Source organism: Sturnus vulgaris, chromosome 1 (assembly GCF_052056855.1).
Source record: "Sturnus vulgaris isolate bStuVul1 chromosome 1, bStuVul1.hap1, whole genome shotgun sequence".
NCBI classification, from domain to species: Eukaryota; Metazoa; Chordata; class Aves; order Passeriformes; family Sturnidae; genus Sturnus; species Sturnus vulgaris.
This window is the reverse complement of record NC_142243.1, coordinates 30,051,774-30,071,836: the sequence shown is the minus strand read 5'-3', so window position 1 is coordinate 30,071,836 and position 20,063 is coordinate 30,051,774. Positions and strand designations below refer to the sequence as shown.

The following is a 20,063-nucleotide window of genomic DNA, read 5'->3' as shown; positions in this document are numbered from 1 at the left end:
AGGGGATATGCATGAGTCAAAGTAAATAGTATCAGCAGGAGAGGAAGTATTTACAGATATCAACTCTGTTGTAACTCCTCAGTTACAGAAGAGTCCAGTCAAAGAAAAAGACATCAAACATATCCTAACCTGCTTGGTTGTACAGAAAAACAGAAGACTAAATAATCTGGACATTGAAATAGACCATTTTATAGGCCCTTTAGCTGCAGCCCCTATTGTTTCCTTCTTTGAAATTATATGCTCTTGTAAAATACAGTGTTTTAAATAAGATGTCTTCACAAAGAGACAAAATCACGAAGTCCTGCAACAGCCAACCAACACATTTCCATCCTTAATTAATTGTATATTTTAAATACATGGCAGTCATTTCTTAGAGGTCATGTATATCCTTACAGAACACTTTTTCCCCTTCTCTCCTACAGCAGTCAGGTTACCAGCTACGTGTGTTGTACGTGCATTGTCAGCTGCACTGAAAACAACTTGGCACCCCTTGTATCTCTTACTCATGTAGTACCAATATTTCTAAGGGATGCATTTATCTTTCAAAATCATCCTTATGCATTACGGCTTAAACATTAGCTCTCAGTAAAGCAGAAAATGCTCTGGGCATTTTCCAGTTCCAAACAGACAACAGTTCCTTTAGTTTTGCCCAAATAATCCCCTGTTATTAGCAATATTTGAAAGAGTATCTCTCACCTACAGAAGATTCTAGTCAGATTTGTAAGCTGCAAAGCCAAAACCTCAGTGTAATAAGTTTAATGAAGCCAGATTGATTTACTACTGCTGAACCTGATCTTCCATATTCAATTAAGTATCATTCAGAGAAGTGAATGATTAATCTAGGGTTAACTGTATCTTTTCAATATCCCTACTTGCAATAAATAATAGCTTCATTTTCCCATCAACATAAATTTCTGTATTATTTTTCATTTTTTATTAAGAGATATTGGTAAACTGAGAACACCATCCAAGTACTAATGAATATCCTCTTCCTATATATTTTTTTTTACCTCACAAGCTTTCCTGGTCACTGATTCCCTATACAGAGATGCTTTAAACCAACTGACATCCTAGAATGAAAACTGAAATTTAGGTGTTTTTTATATAAGCCTTAACATTATCCATATACGTCCTATACTTTAGAGCACACTACCAACTGCCCCATTATTTTACCCTTTATGTCTCCAATACAGAGAATTTTACCATTGAAAACAAATTGCCAAAATCCTATGAATATACAAGTTAAGAACACAAACAGGGTCCCTGCATTAATCAAATAAAATCTTGGCCCCAGTGAAGACTTTAGCTTCAGTAGAGTCAGGCCTTATTCATCATACATGGCAAAAATAACTCCTAAAGACAGACAATTTTGTATTCTTCACATTATGATTTCTGAGATTTTCTTTAACACAGAATTCTGCCGGGGGCATTGCATTTAGATCAGTTAAATCAAAACCCTTTTTTTTTCTGCAAGTGGCTGGGTCAAAGCTTTCTAGATAAAGATATACAAAATAATATCAAGATTTTAAGTTTTTTTTATTGTAGTAGTGGACTTTTGGTATCCAATTGCACTAATTTTAACTGGAGGTTTTGGACTTTGGTCTCCTTTTATTGAGCAGAATGAAGATCTGCAGTGCTGATCAAAGGGTGTTATGAGGAAATAAGCTGTCATTTGGACAGAAGTATATTAAAGCTGACAATGGCAAAGCTAGTCTTCCCTAAGACAAGCTGAGTTCAGGTTACTTCACATTCATTATTAATTCTGGGACAAGGGTTTTTGCCTACGTTTGGAAGAGACGTCAACATTTGCAGAATGTTTTCAGAAGGTCAGTGTACTAGATCCCACAGGTATAAATGTCAGACTTCAGTGGAGACATATACCATTTCCCACATCAAAAGCCAGGCATCTGACAGCTGACCAGAAATAATCCATAGGGGATCTCCTCTTTGCTAGTAAGGAGAGAGGCACACCTTTTGGCAATGATTTGTTTCTCTTCAGAATGTAAATGATCCAGGGGAATCCTTTACCTCTGACCTATGTTAGATTTTCCTTGTTATCACCCTCACAGCACGACTGGCTTAATAAAATTTTATTTTTTTTTTTTTTAGTACAAGATACATACAAGAACAATGGGGTAAGGAAAAAGTGGTTCTCTTCCTCTATTTGTTGTTATACCTATAAGTCAGCCAAAAAGATCAGTCCAAAACCAGTTATCAGGGAATGCTGGCACATGCTCTATGTGTTAGCTCATGGGAAACACTCAAACTGTGGGTTCAATTGAATACTAAAGACTTAAGTACTTGAAGACTAAACATAAGAAATAAAATGTGAAGGGAAATACAAAACAAAAAAGAAGATATTAATTTGCTCTAAGATCTTGATCAACTAGCATTTCACAGTCTTGACAGTTTAAAATGGTTCTGGTCTTTTATTACCAAAACTTTTAAGATCCTTGAATATTCCTTATTAAATGAAAGCTATGCATTTTCCATGACCGGAAAGACAGGAATTATACCTCTGTGCAGATTTCATTATACAGCACATGAACAGAAGAGTAAAGGAGAGAACAAAACAAGTTCATGTGTTCACATGCCCAAACTTATCCTAAGAAATAAAATATTTGGTTGATTTCCTACCTGGTCTAGAATATCTGCTATTTAAAGTTTCAAATAACTATAACTCTGCTTAGCAGAGTTTGACTGTAAAGCTGTGCAAACTATGTAATGAAAAAAATAACTTCAACTGTGAACAGGGGAAGTTTTAAGACTGAACAAAGTATATTCTACCACTCTAGCAGAGTTCAAAAACCCTATGTAGTCGAGGAGTTCAATCTGAACTTTTAGCTAGAAGTTTAAAGAAGATAGCTTTAAACTCACTATTTAAAAGCTACTCCATGATTTGATCTTTTTTTCACTCTCTTGTCTATTGGCTACCCTTAAATTCCAGTTTATAAAAATCAGATTCTGTAAGTACATAAGGAAGCTCTCTGGCTTTCTGTGTCCTTGCAGAGCACAGTTAGGTGGTTAGAGCACTGACTATTCTTCAAAATGGTTCTTCTGAGAATGGAGAAGAGCCTAGATGCTGCAAAGTGTAAAGTCTGATAAACCACATGCATCCTCAGAAAACCCACTGCTTCTCTGGCTGCAACATGATCTCATTTTTCCTGAGGCATTTGCTGCTCTGAGGAGTTACTGTGCTCCTGAAGAGCCTGGTTGCTCTGGGAGTAGGAGTAAAGGAGACTGAGAAGCTCTTGAGCAAAAGTAGGTTATGGAGGTTCAAGGCAGAGAGAGGCCCTAGGATAGACTTGAATTTCCACTCTCTGCATATGTGTATAACCTATACTGTACAGAATAAAAGCTAGATTCACCAGTTTTGTCTCTTCATCACAAAGAATCATGTGAGAATGAAGGCATATTTCAAGTATGAGAGGGAATTATTCTCACTAGCATGTATTTTCACTGTAGTTCAACTGAAAAATAGAAGTTACTGAAACAAGCATTATCACAAACCAACTCCAATCTTTTTCCTTCCTTATCCCATCTATCTCTGTAAGATGCAATGCATTCCTAGTCCTACATGACTAGAAATATACGATTATGTGCCTCAAGTTTAATTTTCACATTGGAGACAAATGCTCATACATGCCACGGCACATGCCCCCAGATGCTATGGTAGAATTGATATCAATAAGCATATTATCTAAGAAAAACATGTCAGTGGGATTCTTTGCTTTGTGAGGAATGCATGAACTGACGGGTTTGTAGTACAAAGACTCAGTACTTTAGCAGTTAAGAAGTCTTTTTAGACAATTGAGGGAAGGTGAAATATTTTCAAAACCTGAGGCTACGAGATATACATATGCCATCTTGATTAAACATATGGAATGCATACTCAAAGAAAAGCCAACTGGAGTCCTAGTTGAGTAATCAAAACACCCAAGCTGAGAGGGGTTAACATGCAAGGATCAGCTCTGAACTTTGAAGTTTTCTGGTCTTCATTTTTCCTAATTAAGACAAGATTTAATAACCAAACCACTGTACAAACTATGTACTTAAACTCTAGGTTTGTTTCTAATTTTGTTGGGAATTCTTAGTAGATTCCAAAGAATCAGTAATCCCTGGGAAATTCACCCAATAAGTAAGGTGGATTAATGTTTTTTTTTGGATACGAGAGCTGAATGTCCACTTTTCATCTTTTCTTCTTTGACATTGCCTCTTATATATAGTTATTGAGTAACACTAAAACAAAAGAAGACAACTAAAGATGTGTAACGAATATCTTTGTAATACTAATGGAGCTTCAGCAAACAACTTGTAGAAAGCTGTGTACTAAGTACAGAAAAGATAAGGATTACTTGCATATCTTGATTTCAGAGCAGGTTACAACTTGAATTTGTTGTAGAAATATTGATAAATTTATTTAGAATCTGTTGCTCTTTGTTTATTAATGGATGGTCCCTTTTCTTCTTTCCCCTGCCCCTGCTCAGAATAAGGTGTTACTGTACAGAGAATCTATACGATTCAACTCTGTGTCAAATACCAGCAACAGGACATTTTCCTTTTTCGCCTTATATGGTCATTTTATATCACCATAGAGGTAAGAAATTTCATGTTATTCACAGAGAAAAGTCAGTTTGATAAACACTGATTAAAAATTTCTCCATATGTTTAGTAAGCTTCTTATACAAACCCATAAATTTAATAGGCTGATTTGAGTTCAAATGAGTTATCTATTTATGCAACATTCTAGTCCACAATTAGGAAAGTTTTAATACAATTCAAAAGCAGCAAGTGGAGAGATTGCTGCAGCTCAGAAGTATATGTCACTTTTTAAGACATCATTTATCATTCAACAGGAAAACACCTGTCAGGTAAAACTGCAAGCTGCTTTGAACTCTATTTTGTTGAATTGTAGCCTATTTCAGAACCTTAAAATTAAGATCCATACAAATGTATATATCAACTATGCATAAGCATAGACACTCCTGCAAGAACCTCTCTATTGTCCCTGATGACATGGCACCAATAACTACACTTTGTTGTTACTTTTCCACCTTTAAATTTATTGGAAATTCTTTACTTTGGGAACTCACCTTATTCATGTGGATCTGCTGCTGGTACTGTTTCTGCTTCTCCAAAAATTGCTGATGCTGCTGCTGGATGACCAGCTGGGCCAAAGTACTCTGAGGAAGAGGAGCTGACTGGGTTCTGTTCAGTGGCCTGTGACGAGGCAGTTTGTGGGCAGCTCTTATGCCAGGTGAGACTCTCTCCTTTGCTGCTAAAGGAGACTGTGGATGAAGAGGAACCGCTCCTGCAAAACAGGGACATCTCACTCCCCTGTGAAAAACAACAAACTAATAGTTCTAACAGGAAAGAAAGCTTTTAGTAAGAAGAGGGGAGTATATTGCAGAACTCTGCATCTGCACTGATGCAGTGGGACGTGTATCACGTGCCTCACCAGGCTGGGAAGTTCAGCTGCTGCAAAAGAATGTGATGAAGTAATCATTTTGTCTATCCTGTAATCATTGAATTCTTTCAGGCTAACAAACTGGAACAGAATCACTAAAAGGGAAAACAAAGATGCTGTCCTTTTTTCTTCCACCCTTCCACTTTTCCCAAGAGTTAGGATGTATGGTATTTGTATTACCGCATTTAGTTTAAACCAAACACAAATGTCATTAAAAACATCTTAAATTAGTATTGCTGGAGCTTTGATCATTACCAGTCACAAGAAGTTTTTGCTGTCTCATTTGTTCTTTCAGCAACAGATGCTGCAAGAGAGCTTGGTGGCTGCTGTTTGGCTTTCCCTCTAAAGCAATGTGAGGATGAGTTGAGGATGGAGGAATGTTTCCTCCATACTGCCCAGCCAAGGCCACTCCTTGTCTAAGCGACGGGGTCTCTCCCTTCTGCTTTTCCTTGAATGACGACGAAGCCTGTCAAACAAAAACAGCATTGGTAACTGCTTCTCAGAGAGGTGACCTCTGCTTAATTACATGTCTTCATGAACACATACAGAAGAAAAGGTTAACATCCTTATCTTACACTTTGACTGTGAGGTGAAAAGGAAGAACATGCCAGTTAAATGTAACGCTGTGAGAAACTGAGTAATGAAACCAGTTGAAAAAAAAAATCAGCAATAAGAGCCAAAGCATAAGGAATTACTAGTTAGAACATTATTAATGAAAGGATGGGACCTATCCTTAAAATTCCTAACAACATTTGCACAGCCTCCTGCACAGGAAACTAGAGGATCAGAGGAAATAGTTTGCACTGAGTTTGGAATAGGCAAGGCTTGGTTTCTCACATAACTTTCCATCACACAGCAAGCCAATCAGCAAAACAAAATAGTTACCTGTAGTAGTGGGAAGCTATTACTTTTCCTGGAGTACTCCCTGACTCCCTGAAGGACAGCACAAATGTAAGTTTTACCCCTTGCAAAGCAAACTTGTACAGTTAAATTCTCATCTACAGAATCATCAAGAGCTGTTGGGTGTGTGTGGCATTCTGAAGTGCCTTATAAATTGCATAGTTATTGATTTAAAGCTTTTGGAAGTTTTGGCCCTTCATCATTGTAAATGTGCTTTATATTGCTTTGTTCTTTACCTATTAAAAAAAATCTTGAAATAGCAGTTCAAGCAGAATAACAATTTTTACAGCAAGAATAATAACCTAACAGAAATATGCACGTTGAAACTTACAGTAAGTCATGGTAAAAACAGTATCTCTGATAATATGAATTCCATACATTCTAAAATAAGGTTTTCACTAATATTTTTGGTATATGCATACTTCACACTGCTATCACCCTCTCCCGAGAAACAAACACCAAAGTAATTTTTACATTCAATTTGCAACTGCTTATTCTAGTAACAGAAATAAACATTACTTGCATAAATCAATCCCTTTGTTTTTTCTAATGCCAAAAGTAATATTTGGTGCTAGTTGGCCACATCAAAGGCTTATAAGATTTGAGTGAGCAAATGAAACGTATTTTCATTTCTTCTTAATGCTATAAATTTACTTTTAAGCTAGTTGAAGCTAGTCACATTTTTGTGAAATAGCTAAGAAAAATTTGATTATATCCTCTGAGAAAGTAAGCACTGCTTTTCATGATGTTCAATTTTTCCATGCTTTAAAAAAAATAACTTGCTAAGACTTTTAGAGAACTGATTTCAGGCTTACACAATTTTCTTTGCAAAGTTCTGTATCTGATGTTAAAATGTTAGATTGCAGCAATATATTACTGCTAAGAACAGTAAATGTATTGAAAAAGTCATAAAATAACATGGAACTTTGACTTGAAACTACATTAGCGCTGGAATTAAGTAGCATTATTACAAACCATTGTGGATTGTATAGATTTTTTTTTTTACCTCCATTGAAACATGTGCTTACAACCCCTAATTTCTTCGTAGAAATTAGCAGTTCCCACACTGCTGTATAGAACCACCACATACCAGTTTTTTACGTTTTTGTTGTTGTTGCAGGAAAGCAGGTAAATTTTGACCTGTTGTAAATTTTGAAAGAAGCAAAATTTTTGGGTATTTTACTGAGCCAGAGGAATATTACATTCTTATCTTACAATGTTCCATCTCAGTTTAGGTTATTACTGGAATCTCATAAAAAACTTACAGGTGCTGTAATTTATCATGTAGAAATTATCGTATAATCTAAACTTTTATACTAAATAATCTCCTCATATACTTCTTGCCACATCTGAAATCTGTTATCTGGCATAAATGCAATGCATGTGGCCTGTACTTAGCCAAGATCCACACTGGCACTTGTTTATTTGAGATCAAGAATGAATATTGCTTTCAAGTTGTGCCCCTCAATATCCAATGCATAGAGAGGTCTGGTTCCTACTCTGATACGTTTGTGTTCCAAAATGCTAAAAGTATAAAGAAAATAATCAGAAAGTAGGTATTCTGGAAGCAAACATATGCAGGAAGGCTAGAGAGTGGTCACTTACACTGATTTGAGGTTGTATTGCTGGAAGTCCCAAAGTAATGTTGGGCAGAGAAGGGGATGTGTACAGACTCAACAAGTTCACTGATTCATCCTGTATCAAAAGGCGTTGCTGGGAAACCAGCTGCTGGAATAAAGGGGAAAACCAACAAAAGTAAATCTCCAAGTTTTTTATCTTGGTTGTTTTATGCTTGCATCCCAGTACATGGAACACCAGTTATGTACCAGTTATTGGTTTGCATCCCAATGGAGTTCCAGATGTGGAAAATTACTGTCCCTGTAAAAACACTGTTGGGAGTTCTTTTCTTAAGGAAACAACTGATATGTGTCTGGGACTATTCCTTGGTTAGAAAATCAAATTTCTATGGGAAATTGAAATCTTGAGGATTCCTAGACCATCTTATGAACTTCTCATCAACTCAACATCAGTTCTTCTCATCAACTGGGACAGTCACTCCAAGAAACTCAGTGGGAATTTCTCCAATGAATTTAGGATTATATCCAGCTGAATCATGAATGTGGATGTATTAAACCTTTACCACCGTTGTTATGACTTTTGTTGTAAGGTACAAAATGTGGTTTTTAACTAGTCCATATCTTTTGTGAGTCAGATTATGAAATGGGTATATTTCAGGCACATTATTTACTTCCATTAACATGGAAATTCTGTATAGAAAGTAAGACATCTGCCATTAAAAATAATAGACTGTCTCTCTCTCTCTCTGTCTGCATATATACAAAACCAGCATCCTGTCATTCTCTGATGATGGGATACCCCTCACAGCTTTCCTAATCCATTCAAGTTAAAATTTTTAACACTTCTTTGAAGATTTGTGATATAGTTTTCAAGGACATGGAACTGCTAATATATTTTTAATTACTTTAAAATAAAACCAGACATTCTACGAAGATCACCCTTTTTATTTCCATAGATTAATTGGGAAGAAACATAAAAAGATTACCACATCAGGAATCTTTTTGAAGCCTTTGCCTTTCTGCTTGAACAGTGATATTTTTCAACATGTGGTCTAGTATAGTTGCTTGAATTATATTTTCTGTTTAACTCTTGCTTCCCTCCCAGAACTTTGACTCAATAAGAGCTACAAAGGTCTTATTAGACTTAGGAACTCTGGCATGATATGGTCCCCAAGGGAACAACATCCTTGAAAAAGAATACCCTGTGTAACAGTATGACACAGTGACTGCTTTCTTCCCAAACAAAAAGCATATGGGACTCCAATAATAGACCACCTCCAAGAGGGATACTGCACACTCGGGCTTTGACTAAAGTAAATATAATAACTTGTCAAGCATGTTGTGGGGAGCTGTAGATTTTCCCCCGGACAAACCTGGAATATCAATTAACTCTGTAAAATACTTCGTGTTAATACAATGCAACTTCAGACCATCAATGGAAAGTGGTTAAGCACAAAAACACAGGATGTTATTCCAAAACATAACCTTCCTCATACAGTTTGTTTGGAGATACGACCTATCACTGAGACAATAACAGTAGAAGTCTACCCCTGTAATTTTCTTTTGGTACCTAGGGAATGTCAACAGATAGAGTAGGAAACAAAGAAGCTCCACTTGTATATTACATTAATTCCTGGCTAACAGTGTCTTGCCTCGATAGCATCCACCTTTGACCATGAATAAATGCAAGTATGTCAAGACTATGGAGATACAATGGAGGGAGTCTACAAATATTTTAGTGAAAAAGGACAGTCTAATGTGCCTCCTAGGATATAATCAAATTTCTAGCAATGGCAGGATTGATACAAAGCCACTTCAAAGATTTATGTTTAATATTTGGTTTTTAGTATACCACTATTACCTTCTAAGATTTGAATTAATAAAAATAACAATGGCAGAGTGTATAGCAGTAAAACACACTACCACACTAAGGTCAGGCATGATTATTTCATCAGATAGAAGCAATGGTGTTATTTATCACAGGAGTTTAATACTGAAAACAGGAGTTAATTAGTAAAAGCCTCTTGATTTAATTTCTAATACTGCTAATAACCTGTCATTTTCATTTTGGCAAGTGATTGATTTTTAAAAATATTTTTAGGTAATATTATCCTAAGCATCAGTTTAACCTCATCTCCCAAAGTAAATGGAATAGTCCACTTGCATAGATTGGGGTCCTCTGTGTCACAGAATCCCAGAATGGGTAAGGTTCAAAGGGACCACTGGATGTTATCTAATCCAAGCACCCTGTTCAAGCAGAGGCAGAAATTTGTCATCCCAGCTGCAGCTTTTCTCTTTACATGATCAACAATTCCTTGCAATGGTGGCACATGCAGGAGCTGCCAAGAGAGGAATTAGGCAGCAGAGTGGCTAAGCCATGTCCTCATCCAACATGCAGACATGGTGGTTTGGACTGGCACTTAAACTACCCCAAAGAGCAACCTGTCCTACTTGCTCCTCTACAAACCTACTCCTTGGATCCACAGATTCTGCTTACTGATGCTTAAAATAGCCCATCAGCAGAGTCATCCTCTTTCTTAAAATAGAGTACAAGAACTCAGTGCAGCAGAGCACGATGATCAACAAGTAACCATGAATGACTGTGCTTTGGTTGTGCTGCCCTGCTGAGAAGCAGGAACACCTTTGTGTGCACGTTTATATGCACATTTATACATTACAAGGGGAAGACAAAATGGTTTGGCTTTAATACTTGTCAGTTGAGGAGCTAATTGTCACAGCTTTCAATATTCACAATTACTTACACTTGTAAGTGTAAGGCCTGAGGCTTTTGGGATGATTTTTGAAAAAAATTGACTTAGACTGTCTTTGCATACACTTGACACAAACCTAATCAGCTGGTCAGAAACCTACACATTTTTCCACTGGTTCCTTACAAAGATCACCTCAAGGAACCGAGTATTAAAAGCATGGGGCTGTGGAGTTGTACAAAACAAATATGTGTTTATCTGTCACATATGTTATTTATATCTCTCATATAATCAAGTGATATTCTAGGAAATACTGCTTTCCAAAGCACAAATAGAAGAAAGAAATTGATCTGAAGCCCAGTTCCACCAACTGGAAATTTTCCATTGCCTTCAATGGCTTATGACCAGACCGTGAATGCCTAAAATTAATCATTTCACATGACTAAAGCAGGTTGTCCCTCTGAACTCAAGGGACATGCTGTGCAGGGGCTCAATTCTGCTTGCATTTCTCAAGCAAGTAAGATTTAGCCCCAGCACAGCAGGTGACCTGAAAGGGTATGGCATGCTACAGGAGACAAATAGCTACTGCGGTGAACCTTGATGATACTGGAGACAACTGTGTCTAATAAAAACAGGATTTTATTTATAAGGTGCAATTAAAATCCTGAGTTCGACTTTCAAGTTTCATATAATGAGACCAGTGTTTTAACAAATGGTAGTGAAAGTAGCATTAAGGGAACTGTGATAGTAAAAGATTATCTGCAAAGCTGCAGCATGTGCAGTACACCTTTGTTCATTCAAAAAATTGTAAACGTCTACCCACCAGACTGTCTGCTCCAGAAAGAAAACCACTTAAAAGTCTCACTATTCCAATGGATGTGGTAAAAATAGTTTAAAAATCTGCTTCATTACTGATAATGCTCTAATTCTGTCCATGCACTAGAGTATAATCATTTACGGTACTGACTCATGTCTTACTGGTAAATGACTCTGTCATAGCAACCTGTTTTTCCCCAGCAAAAAATGTTTTATTTGCTGCCATGAAAACCACGGCTATCCACCCACTCAGATATGAGCACAACACTTACTGCAAATGTCACAACAACGACTGTGAAACAACAGCAATGTGAGTCATACGGGATTACAGAAAAAACAAGTGATATTTTGGGTGATTTTGGAACACTCATCCTATTATTAGAAACCTCTGTACTTTGTGAATCTGATTAAAAATTGATTAGCTGTATAGCCTTTGAGAGCTGGCTAACACTAAACTAAGAAAGAGATATGTATGAGTCTGTTGAACTACTGGCTGCTGTTAAACTACCAAAGAAAATGCCACTGAAATAAGAATCACTGAAGCTGAGATTTATGGAAAAATGTTTGAACCCACAGGACCACAGTACTGAGAGTCAAGTAACCAGAGAGGTAAAGAAATCCCCAACTGGATCCAGAAGTGGAAGTCGGTAGTTTCATCTTCTTAGCACATTTCACCAAGTGAAGTGACTGATGCCAGCATGCAGAGCTCAACTTCTAAAGGAACGTTTTAGGCTCCTTGGAGCCTCTTTGATTGTACATTGGGGTTATAATTTTTGATGTCTGGCACAGAAGTAGCAAACAGTACGCAATGCAATGTTCTACTGGCAAACAGAACATAATTGCTGGTTCTTGCTACAACCTTTCTAAATCTCCCCAGAGACCACCAGCCTGACCAGCCTGTGTGTATTTCTGATGGTGCAAGTGTTCCGAAATTTGCAAAATGCAAAGCCACGAGCACCATGTATCAGTCTGAGACATAAATGCCCTTCCATTTTGTAGAATCCTTAAGTCAGTAGAAGACCCAATTGGGTAAGATTTCCTGTTTAATGCAGCACATAATAACACCCAAATATCACCAACTTCTACCTAAAATATTTCCAGTAGAAAAATACACAACTTAATTCCACTGAACTATGATCTGATCTAATCCTAATGATGGATCTTACTCTGCATCATTTAAATTTCTTTCCAATCACATATGGGGGGCTATGAGACAAGACCACATGTTAGCCATCAATGCAATTTTTTTTTCTTTTTGGTTACGGGCCAGAGAGAGGCTACTAATCAGTGTGCAGAGGTCACCCACCTGCCCCCTGGATCATAGTTCACACACACAATTAATTCATTATGGGGAAAAGTCACTGCTGGAGGTTGAACTGCCCATTCCAGGGGTTTTTTTTAGGTGAATGTCCTGCCACTGACCTGGAGAAATAGCTCCATTAACTAAAACTCTGTTAAATCACATTTTCTTATGCAATTTTTCTAACATAAACAGTATAAAACAACAAATAATAGAAAACCTTGCCACTAAAGCAGTAAGTACAGGCTGGATATAGAATATTGTGGAATTTGAGTCTTTCTTAGTCAAATTAGTTTACTGTCCCTTTACAATCCACAGAAAGCAGGACTTGGGCATGTCATCTGTGCTAAATGAGGTTTATCACAACTGATTTACCATCTGCATTCCTGTTGTTATAGGCACGTATGTATGAAACAGAACCAGGAGTAGTTAAGATTCCTTCCGTTTACAATCTCACTTTACAAAACAAGTATTCAAGAATTCTAGCATGACATTTACGGTGGTTAAGTACTGCCCTGATAAGGAAACTGAGATACAGTAAAATAAAAGGGAGAGATGACAAGGATTTAGTCACCTAACTCCAATACTGTGATTAAAGAAATCTACTTCAGCATTCATCTGAACCTGGGACCACCTTATCTTTTATGTGCTGGGATCACTAATGCCTAAACCACTGTTTTGTAGGCAGGAGTTATTTATAAGCATTCAGCACTGAGCACCTCTTTCAGGTCATCCCAGAAGGTAATAATATTCTGTAACCAAGTTCCTTCCACAGCTCCCTCCACTCTTCCAGCAGCACTACTGCTGCTTTTCTCTGAACTTTTGTTACCAAAGAGTCTTCTGAACATGCATCTCATACATAAAGATATATCACATATTTAACATACTCTGGTGTCAGCCTGTAGTGTCCTGGTACCCCAATTACTCTGCTTTCATGTGAGTATGATCAAATCAAATTTTCCATCCTCTTTAGTCTAGAAACCTGAGCAATTATCTACACAATAATGAGTCTTACCTCAGCTTGAATGTTAGATGGCAAAACCGAGGTCTCATTTTCTGTTGTACTGCTGCTCGGACCATTGCTTGGGGAACTGGGACCTGATCCAGGGGAGCTGCTACTGACTGAGGATTCTGAAAAACAGATTAAATGTACATGAATTTCACTCTGGAATGGTACATGTAATCTTGATTAATTATATAATCTTTACAGCATGGGGCCTTCTTGCTGTTGAAAAATATCTATTGGTTGCACTATTTACTTGCATTAAAGACTCTTGATTCATCTTCCATTTCTTTGGTTTTCTTTTTTACAACAAGGAAAGATACTCTTGATCTTTCCCTTTCTGATCTCTCTGTGTCACATAAGAAGAATTTAGTATTTATTTTTCCAACAAAGATGGTTATGATACTTAGTATCAGGCAGAGACACTGACACAGAGCTTGTAATTAGTAAAGAAAAGAAACTTTTTCCTTTTTAATTGTAAAGAGTCCTGGCTCTGTAAGAGATGAGGCCTACTCTCATCCTTTCTGTCTAGGAAGGGGATGGGCCCATTTTGGACCAATCATTACATACACAAGTACTAATGGCAAAATATACACCTTCACTACATCTTTGGCACAAATAGGAAGCAATATTTGCAGTATGTAAAGACATTAAAACAGGATTTGAAAGGCTGCGTGCTACCTTGATTTAAAATGTCCAAAGTTCTGTTTAAGACAAAGGGGGAGACTCATTGTATGCTGTTGCATTGAGTTATTCTAATTCTATACTGATATAAATTATATTTATGTAATGGAAACAGTTAAGAAGGTTAAAGAAGAAAGAGAAAAACACTAGTGGAGGTAGACATCTTTAAAGGTATAGCTTTCAAATTAAAGCACTCAAGAAGTAAATAATAAATTAAAGTAAATCATATCTAAATGTGGCACCTAGTATTCTATAGCTATTTCTTTGCTTATTCACTCTTTATGCCTTAGTTCATATGCAAAAATATGTTTTCACTTTGACTGACATCACAGGAGGCTTCCTAGCTGTTATTTGGATCTCTTTGATTTACTGAAGTGACTCCATACCCAGCTATACAAACTGGCCATGGAGAAGTTCTTGCATTGTATTTTCAATAGGTATCAAAGAAGTGGAGACACACAAACTTAATCTTTTTTTATCATCTTTTAAACATTAAAATAGCATTTTTGTACAAATAGGCATTTAAACAAAGGGCTATTTTAAGAGAATAAAAAGCAAGAGGAAAAGACTTCAGGCAACAATGTTGAACCAGGTTTATGAAAGGTCCAAAATGTCATATAGTCAATATTAATAACTATAACAGCAATCTGAAAGGCTGCAAGTTATTGTCAGAACCAGAAAAAGAAGACACATCCATTTTCATGTTTCTGCTCTTTCAATGGCATCAAGAAAACACCTCCAGTGATAAATATTTTACTTTATAACTTACTTGTAAGTGTGAAAACTGTAAAGAAATCAGCTAAAACTAAGGCAGTGGATATCAAGAATCTCATAGAGGCTTCAGCAAATGGAATTTACAAATTAGGTGTAGAAAAATTATAATCTGGAAATAATTTATAAGGAAGCTACTTTGCTTAGTAGCTCGCATGCTTACATTCATATTTCTGTTCCAGTTTCACACATGACATACTGTGTAAAGTTGTCACAAGAATTGCATGTACAGGGACACCAATGTGCTTGTTCAAATTGTATTTTAATTCCATCTTGGTGTGACATAATTTTGATATATCAGGTGAATTCAGATATATGTGTGATAGGCTTCTAACGGTTGATTGCATAAAGGTATGGCCTGATCACCTGAAAAAGCCACCAATCTACTAAATATCAATGCAAAGTCAAAGCAAGAATTGTCAGGAAGAAGCCAAACACTGCAAATGCTCATTTTGTTTAGCAAACAGTTTCAATTCTGAAGTACCACCACTTTTCTGTTAGCTTTGGCAACAGAATTTCCCCATTTTTAATTACCTGTCACCTCGAAAAGACGCTTCTTGAATGAACTGACATTTCCATCCTTCCTCCTGAGTAAAGGACTGCTTCTCCTTTCTGTCACCTTTTGTTTTAATCTTGAACGTACCTTCAAATTGGGCTCTGAAGCTGGAAATGAAGAGAAGAAAATATGTGACTACAAATCCAATGCCTGGCTTGTGTCAGACACCACTGACCCTGCAGGACCTAATCTGATCCAAGGAGGGCTTGGAGGCAGAGATTTTACTGCCCAACCTTCTCAGTCATCCTGTTGCTCCCCATACAACTTCATTTTAGCTTGGAAGCTAGGAAAGAGTTGAAGAGAGCCGAAGTGCTTTGGATCCCAGTATTTTTCTCATTCCATTGCAACTTTGAACTTACCCATTAATTATTGTTACTAGCATGAATATTAATAATAAATGACTGCAAATTTAATTTACATTATTTTTATCTCTCTTGTAGGTGAAAACTTGGAAAACACATCTTGGAACTTGGAACACTATAACTGGATTAAGGTCTAATTGCAGAAACAGAGATTAACCTCCACTGGTGCCTTTTGATTTCTCTGAGAAATATAAATTATGACAAGCCTTGCTGGCAGAACATTTCTTGGTCAGTGATTTTAGGTCCAGAACTTTAATGTTTTTTGAGTAACACACCAAACAACTAGATTTATGACAGTGTCCTAAGAACATTTACAGAGAAAAATATATGCTCTGAAAATGAAGTAGTAGGGTTGATTCCCAGAAAACCTAGGATTATATATAATGCACCTTGGGCAAGTTCCACCTTTGTTTCGTTAATGGACACAGTCTTTTCATATGAAGGCCAGATTTGCTGTGCTTTTTATTTAGTAGTATTTTAAGCATAATAAAATGTTTCATGTAGTCATTTATTTGTTCATAAAAGTAAACCCTGTATCAAGCAGACTGCTAAGAGCAAATGAAAGATAACTGTGGAACAGAGTTTGTTTGTATTTCCCTTCCTGGAACTGAGGATTGGCTAAGCAGTATCTTAAAATAGAGAGAGCTAGAAACTGGAATCAGTTCTCTCTCCTATGCAGAGACTTAAACCCAGCCTAAAAGGAGGATCAAGAGTTAGCAGAAAACCAAAATACATTATATCATCACTCAATTCAGAATTACACCTTTTGTCACTTTAGGGCAGGAACTCAATCCTACACTTTTAGTTCTAGTCCCTGCCATGTCACATTGCACATCTTTTTTCCTCTGTCCCACCTGTTCCCTCAGGGATGGAGAGGCTGGACATGGTCACTGGAAGGCAAGGGGCTGCACCTCACTGCAGAGTTGCTGTGACCAGCAGTACCTGCTGTCTGTCACACGCTGACCTTTGTCATGCACTGCATTACACGTGGCAAGGGCAATGAAGACCCCGTGCCTTAAATACATTTCAGAGCAAGATACATAGGCTAGCACAACACTGGAAATCTTTACTAATAAAAACATTAACTAGAAATTTATTTTTATCACCTACTTCCAATTTTAAGATGAATAGTTCTAACAATAAAATACAGATGACTTGTTTACTAAGATATCATTTGCAATGAAACTGAAAATATAAAATGTAATAATGGGCTATGATTAAACTACATGTTATCATCACAGATCTCACTAGGTGGGATGATATTTAAAAGAAAAGGCACTCACTCCTTTTGCACTTACATATATTTCCATTTCTCTTTTATACTCTTTAAAATCAGGAGATTATGTCTGTACATATTCTGTCTGTGCATCTGTGACAGGTGAATGTAATACAAATCCTCTGCCACACTCACTGGAGAAATTCTCCATTTCTATATAAATGTTTCATGCTCAGTCACAGCAATTCCCTTTCTACTTTTACTAAATTCCCATCATATCCTTCATCTGAGTCCATCGTAGAAGCATAGAAAACAAACTTTAAAGTCAATGTATGAATTTATGAGCCATCCGAGAAGGTGCATGAAAAATAGCAATTTTAATAATAAATGGCACGGAGAATAGTGGTTTAAAAATTACAAAATAAGCCTCACAATACAAATCAAAGCTAATGTTGAAGAGTGTTTGCTTCAAATTCTGACTTTCCTGAATTTTCTCCCAGAGACACTGCCAGCTCCTAACATGGTACTTTACCAGGACTCAGTGGCTAGCAAAAAAGAATTCCAGTTTCAATGGACAAAATATACAAATCTAAGCAATTTGAGGATATCTGATCCAATGAAAAAAATGCAGAACTGAACATTGGTTTCTTGATTCCCAGCAGTGGCTGAGGCATTGGCTTTGTGTGTGACTGCAGAGATCATTGAACCATCCTGCTCCACAAAGGCTGGCACAGAATTATTGTTCTCTTCAAGAGGTATGGATCACAACAGTAACCCTGTGTGCTTTGGTGCACTCCTACATGAGGGCAGTAATGAGACATCTATAATTGTCAACTCCCTTCTGACAGTTAAAAAGGCAAAATTAAGTATTTTAAGCTTCAAATATGGAGCTGTGGATTGCAAATATAAATGTATATGCATATATATACACACTGACTGCCTCAAAGCACATGAGATTGTTTAGAAACTGTTTTAGTCCTTTAAACTCTGAAATGTGAATGTTAGCAAAAAGTGAAAATGAATTTTTCATTTTTTTTTTAATTAGATTTTTCCCCTAGTATTTGCAAGACACTTGGAAAGTCTGAGTAGCAAATGGCCCAGAATTATTATAATTAATTTGCCTTATGTTTCAAATGAGTATTTGGCTCAATACTTTAACTAGTGGCTCTTAGAAGTGGTTCTACAGAGGGGTAATGTTCAAAATAACTGTTTTGCATTAGCCACCCTGTAAGTATTTTTACTGCACATTATTTGTTCCTTGGCTCAGACTAATGAATCCACTGCCATGGCTGACTATGACAAAGGCATTCTCCATGGGGAAAACTGTCATATGGGGAGTCAATGCCAAATAACTTTTGAGGCTAAAGATTTACTCCCTAACTTGTTGCAGAGTAGCTTTCTCAAGCAAACATAAGCCCCTAAGAAGCAACTTTTTTTGTTACAGTAATACCACAAAGTTATTGAAAAGACCATCAGAGAATCCATATGGTGATTCAACCATAAACCAAGACACTGACACAGCAAGAAAATTAATGCACATGGCTAACTTGCTATATGCTAACCATCCCACTGGGGTCCAGAACTCAGAACTAGATTAATTCTACCTCATATAGCAGACATCCTGTATCTCACCTTCCTGAGGAAAAGGGGCCTCTCTAAGTGCTGGAGGTGCAGAATGGGGTGGGTTTTGCTGGGTTTGATGACTCCAACTGTACTGGACTTAAATCATCTGACCAAGGATCCCAAATGCCACAGACAAGAGAAAATCAAGAGCACGTGGCCAGGAATGTGGCTATGAGGATGAGGAACACAGGATGGCAAATTTTCATGGTAGCAGTCTGGTTGGTTGGACTGTGAATCTAAAATCTTACTAAGAAACAGTATACAGCAGTTTAGTCGGTCTTTGTTTAGCTAACCTCTTTGCTCCACTAATCTTTGCACTTCTATTATATTTAGCAGTTTAGAACAAGTGATAATCAATTGCCACTTGGAGAAAGTGAAAATATATTATTTGAAAGTGTTTTGTCACAAAGAAAACAAAAAGATACAGCTAATTTCTCTGAAAGTCATCAAAACCCATGACACTGTCCTCAACAGGAAACAGCTGATACCCACTTGAGTGATCCACTTCAGAGGATTTCAGGAAAGACTAGTCTGAAAATGACTTTGTTTATGTAGATGTAGCATAATTTGGAATAATGAGATGTTGCAGTAATATGGCTGTTCAGTTTTTTTCTATTACCTGGCTTATTCTCTTTTTAGTGCTGGTAATTAAGGACTGGTATTACTCTTTAAATTATTCTAAGTGGGCTAAAGATATGAAAGACACAGAAAGGATTAGTTTAAACAACAGCAGAAGATATCACAGGCAATCAAAGAAAGAATAAAATAACTATACTGTTAAAAATGGAAAATATACAGGCTTCTGTGTAGGTACAAATTAATTTCATCACATGAGCTATCACTGATCAAGTCAAAGAAAGCTAGTCTCTCCTAAGAAACACAATGCTCAAATACAAGAAAAAGAGATAGGAAAATGATTCAGTGAAATCATTAGTCCTATATTCCACTTAGCTTAATATTAGCAATTTGCAGATACGAGCATTAAAGAATATAGCCTGGGGCCAGATTGCTCCCAAATGAGCAGAGCTTTTCTTGACAGGGCTTTGCTTCACTGTTTCTTTTTATTAAATGTACAGAGAT

The 20,063-nt window shown here is 36.8% G+C and overlaps 1 protein-coding gene across 23 annotated transcripts in view; it reads right to left on the bottom strand.

The window, feature by feature from the left end:
* HDAC9 (histone deacetylase 9) overlaps positions 1-20,063 on the bottom strand; it is a 457,908-nt gene that overhangs the window by 190,966 nt on the left and 246,879 nt on the right. For 13 of the 23 annotated variants that reach the window (XM_014894384.2, XM_088162701.1, XM_014894392.2 and 10 more), the window contains 6 exons: positions 15,761-15,889; positions 13,784-13,899; positions 7,973-8,095; positions 6,353-6,400; positions 5,723-5,933; positions 5,094-5,311 (listed from right to left, as the gene is read on the bottom strand). In XM_014894384.2, the coding sequence (XP_014749870.2) occupies positions 5,094-5,311; positions 5,723-5,933; positions 6,353-6,400; positions 7,973-8,095; positions 13,784-13,899; positions 15,761-15,889 (845 nt within the window). The remainder of the gene's footprint in view (positions 1-5,093; positions 5,312-5,722; positions 5,934-6,352; positions 6,401-7,972; positions 8,096-13,783; positions 13,900-15,760; positions 15,890-20,063) is intronic. The other 10 variants (XM_088162750.1, XM_088162707.1, XM_088162720.1 and 7 more) reach the window with 3 other exon arrangements.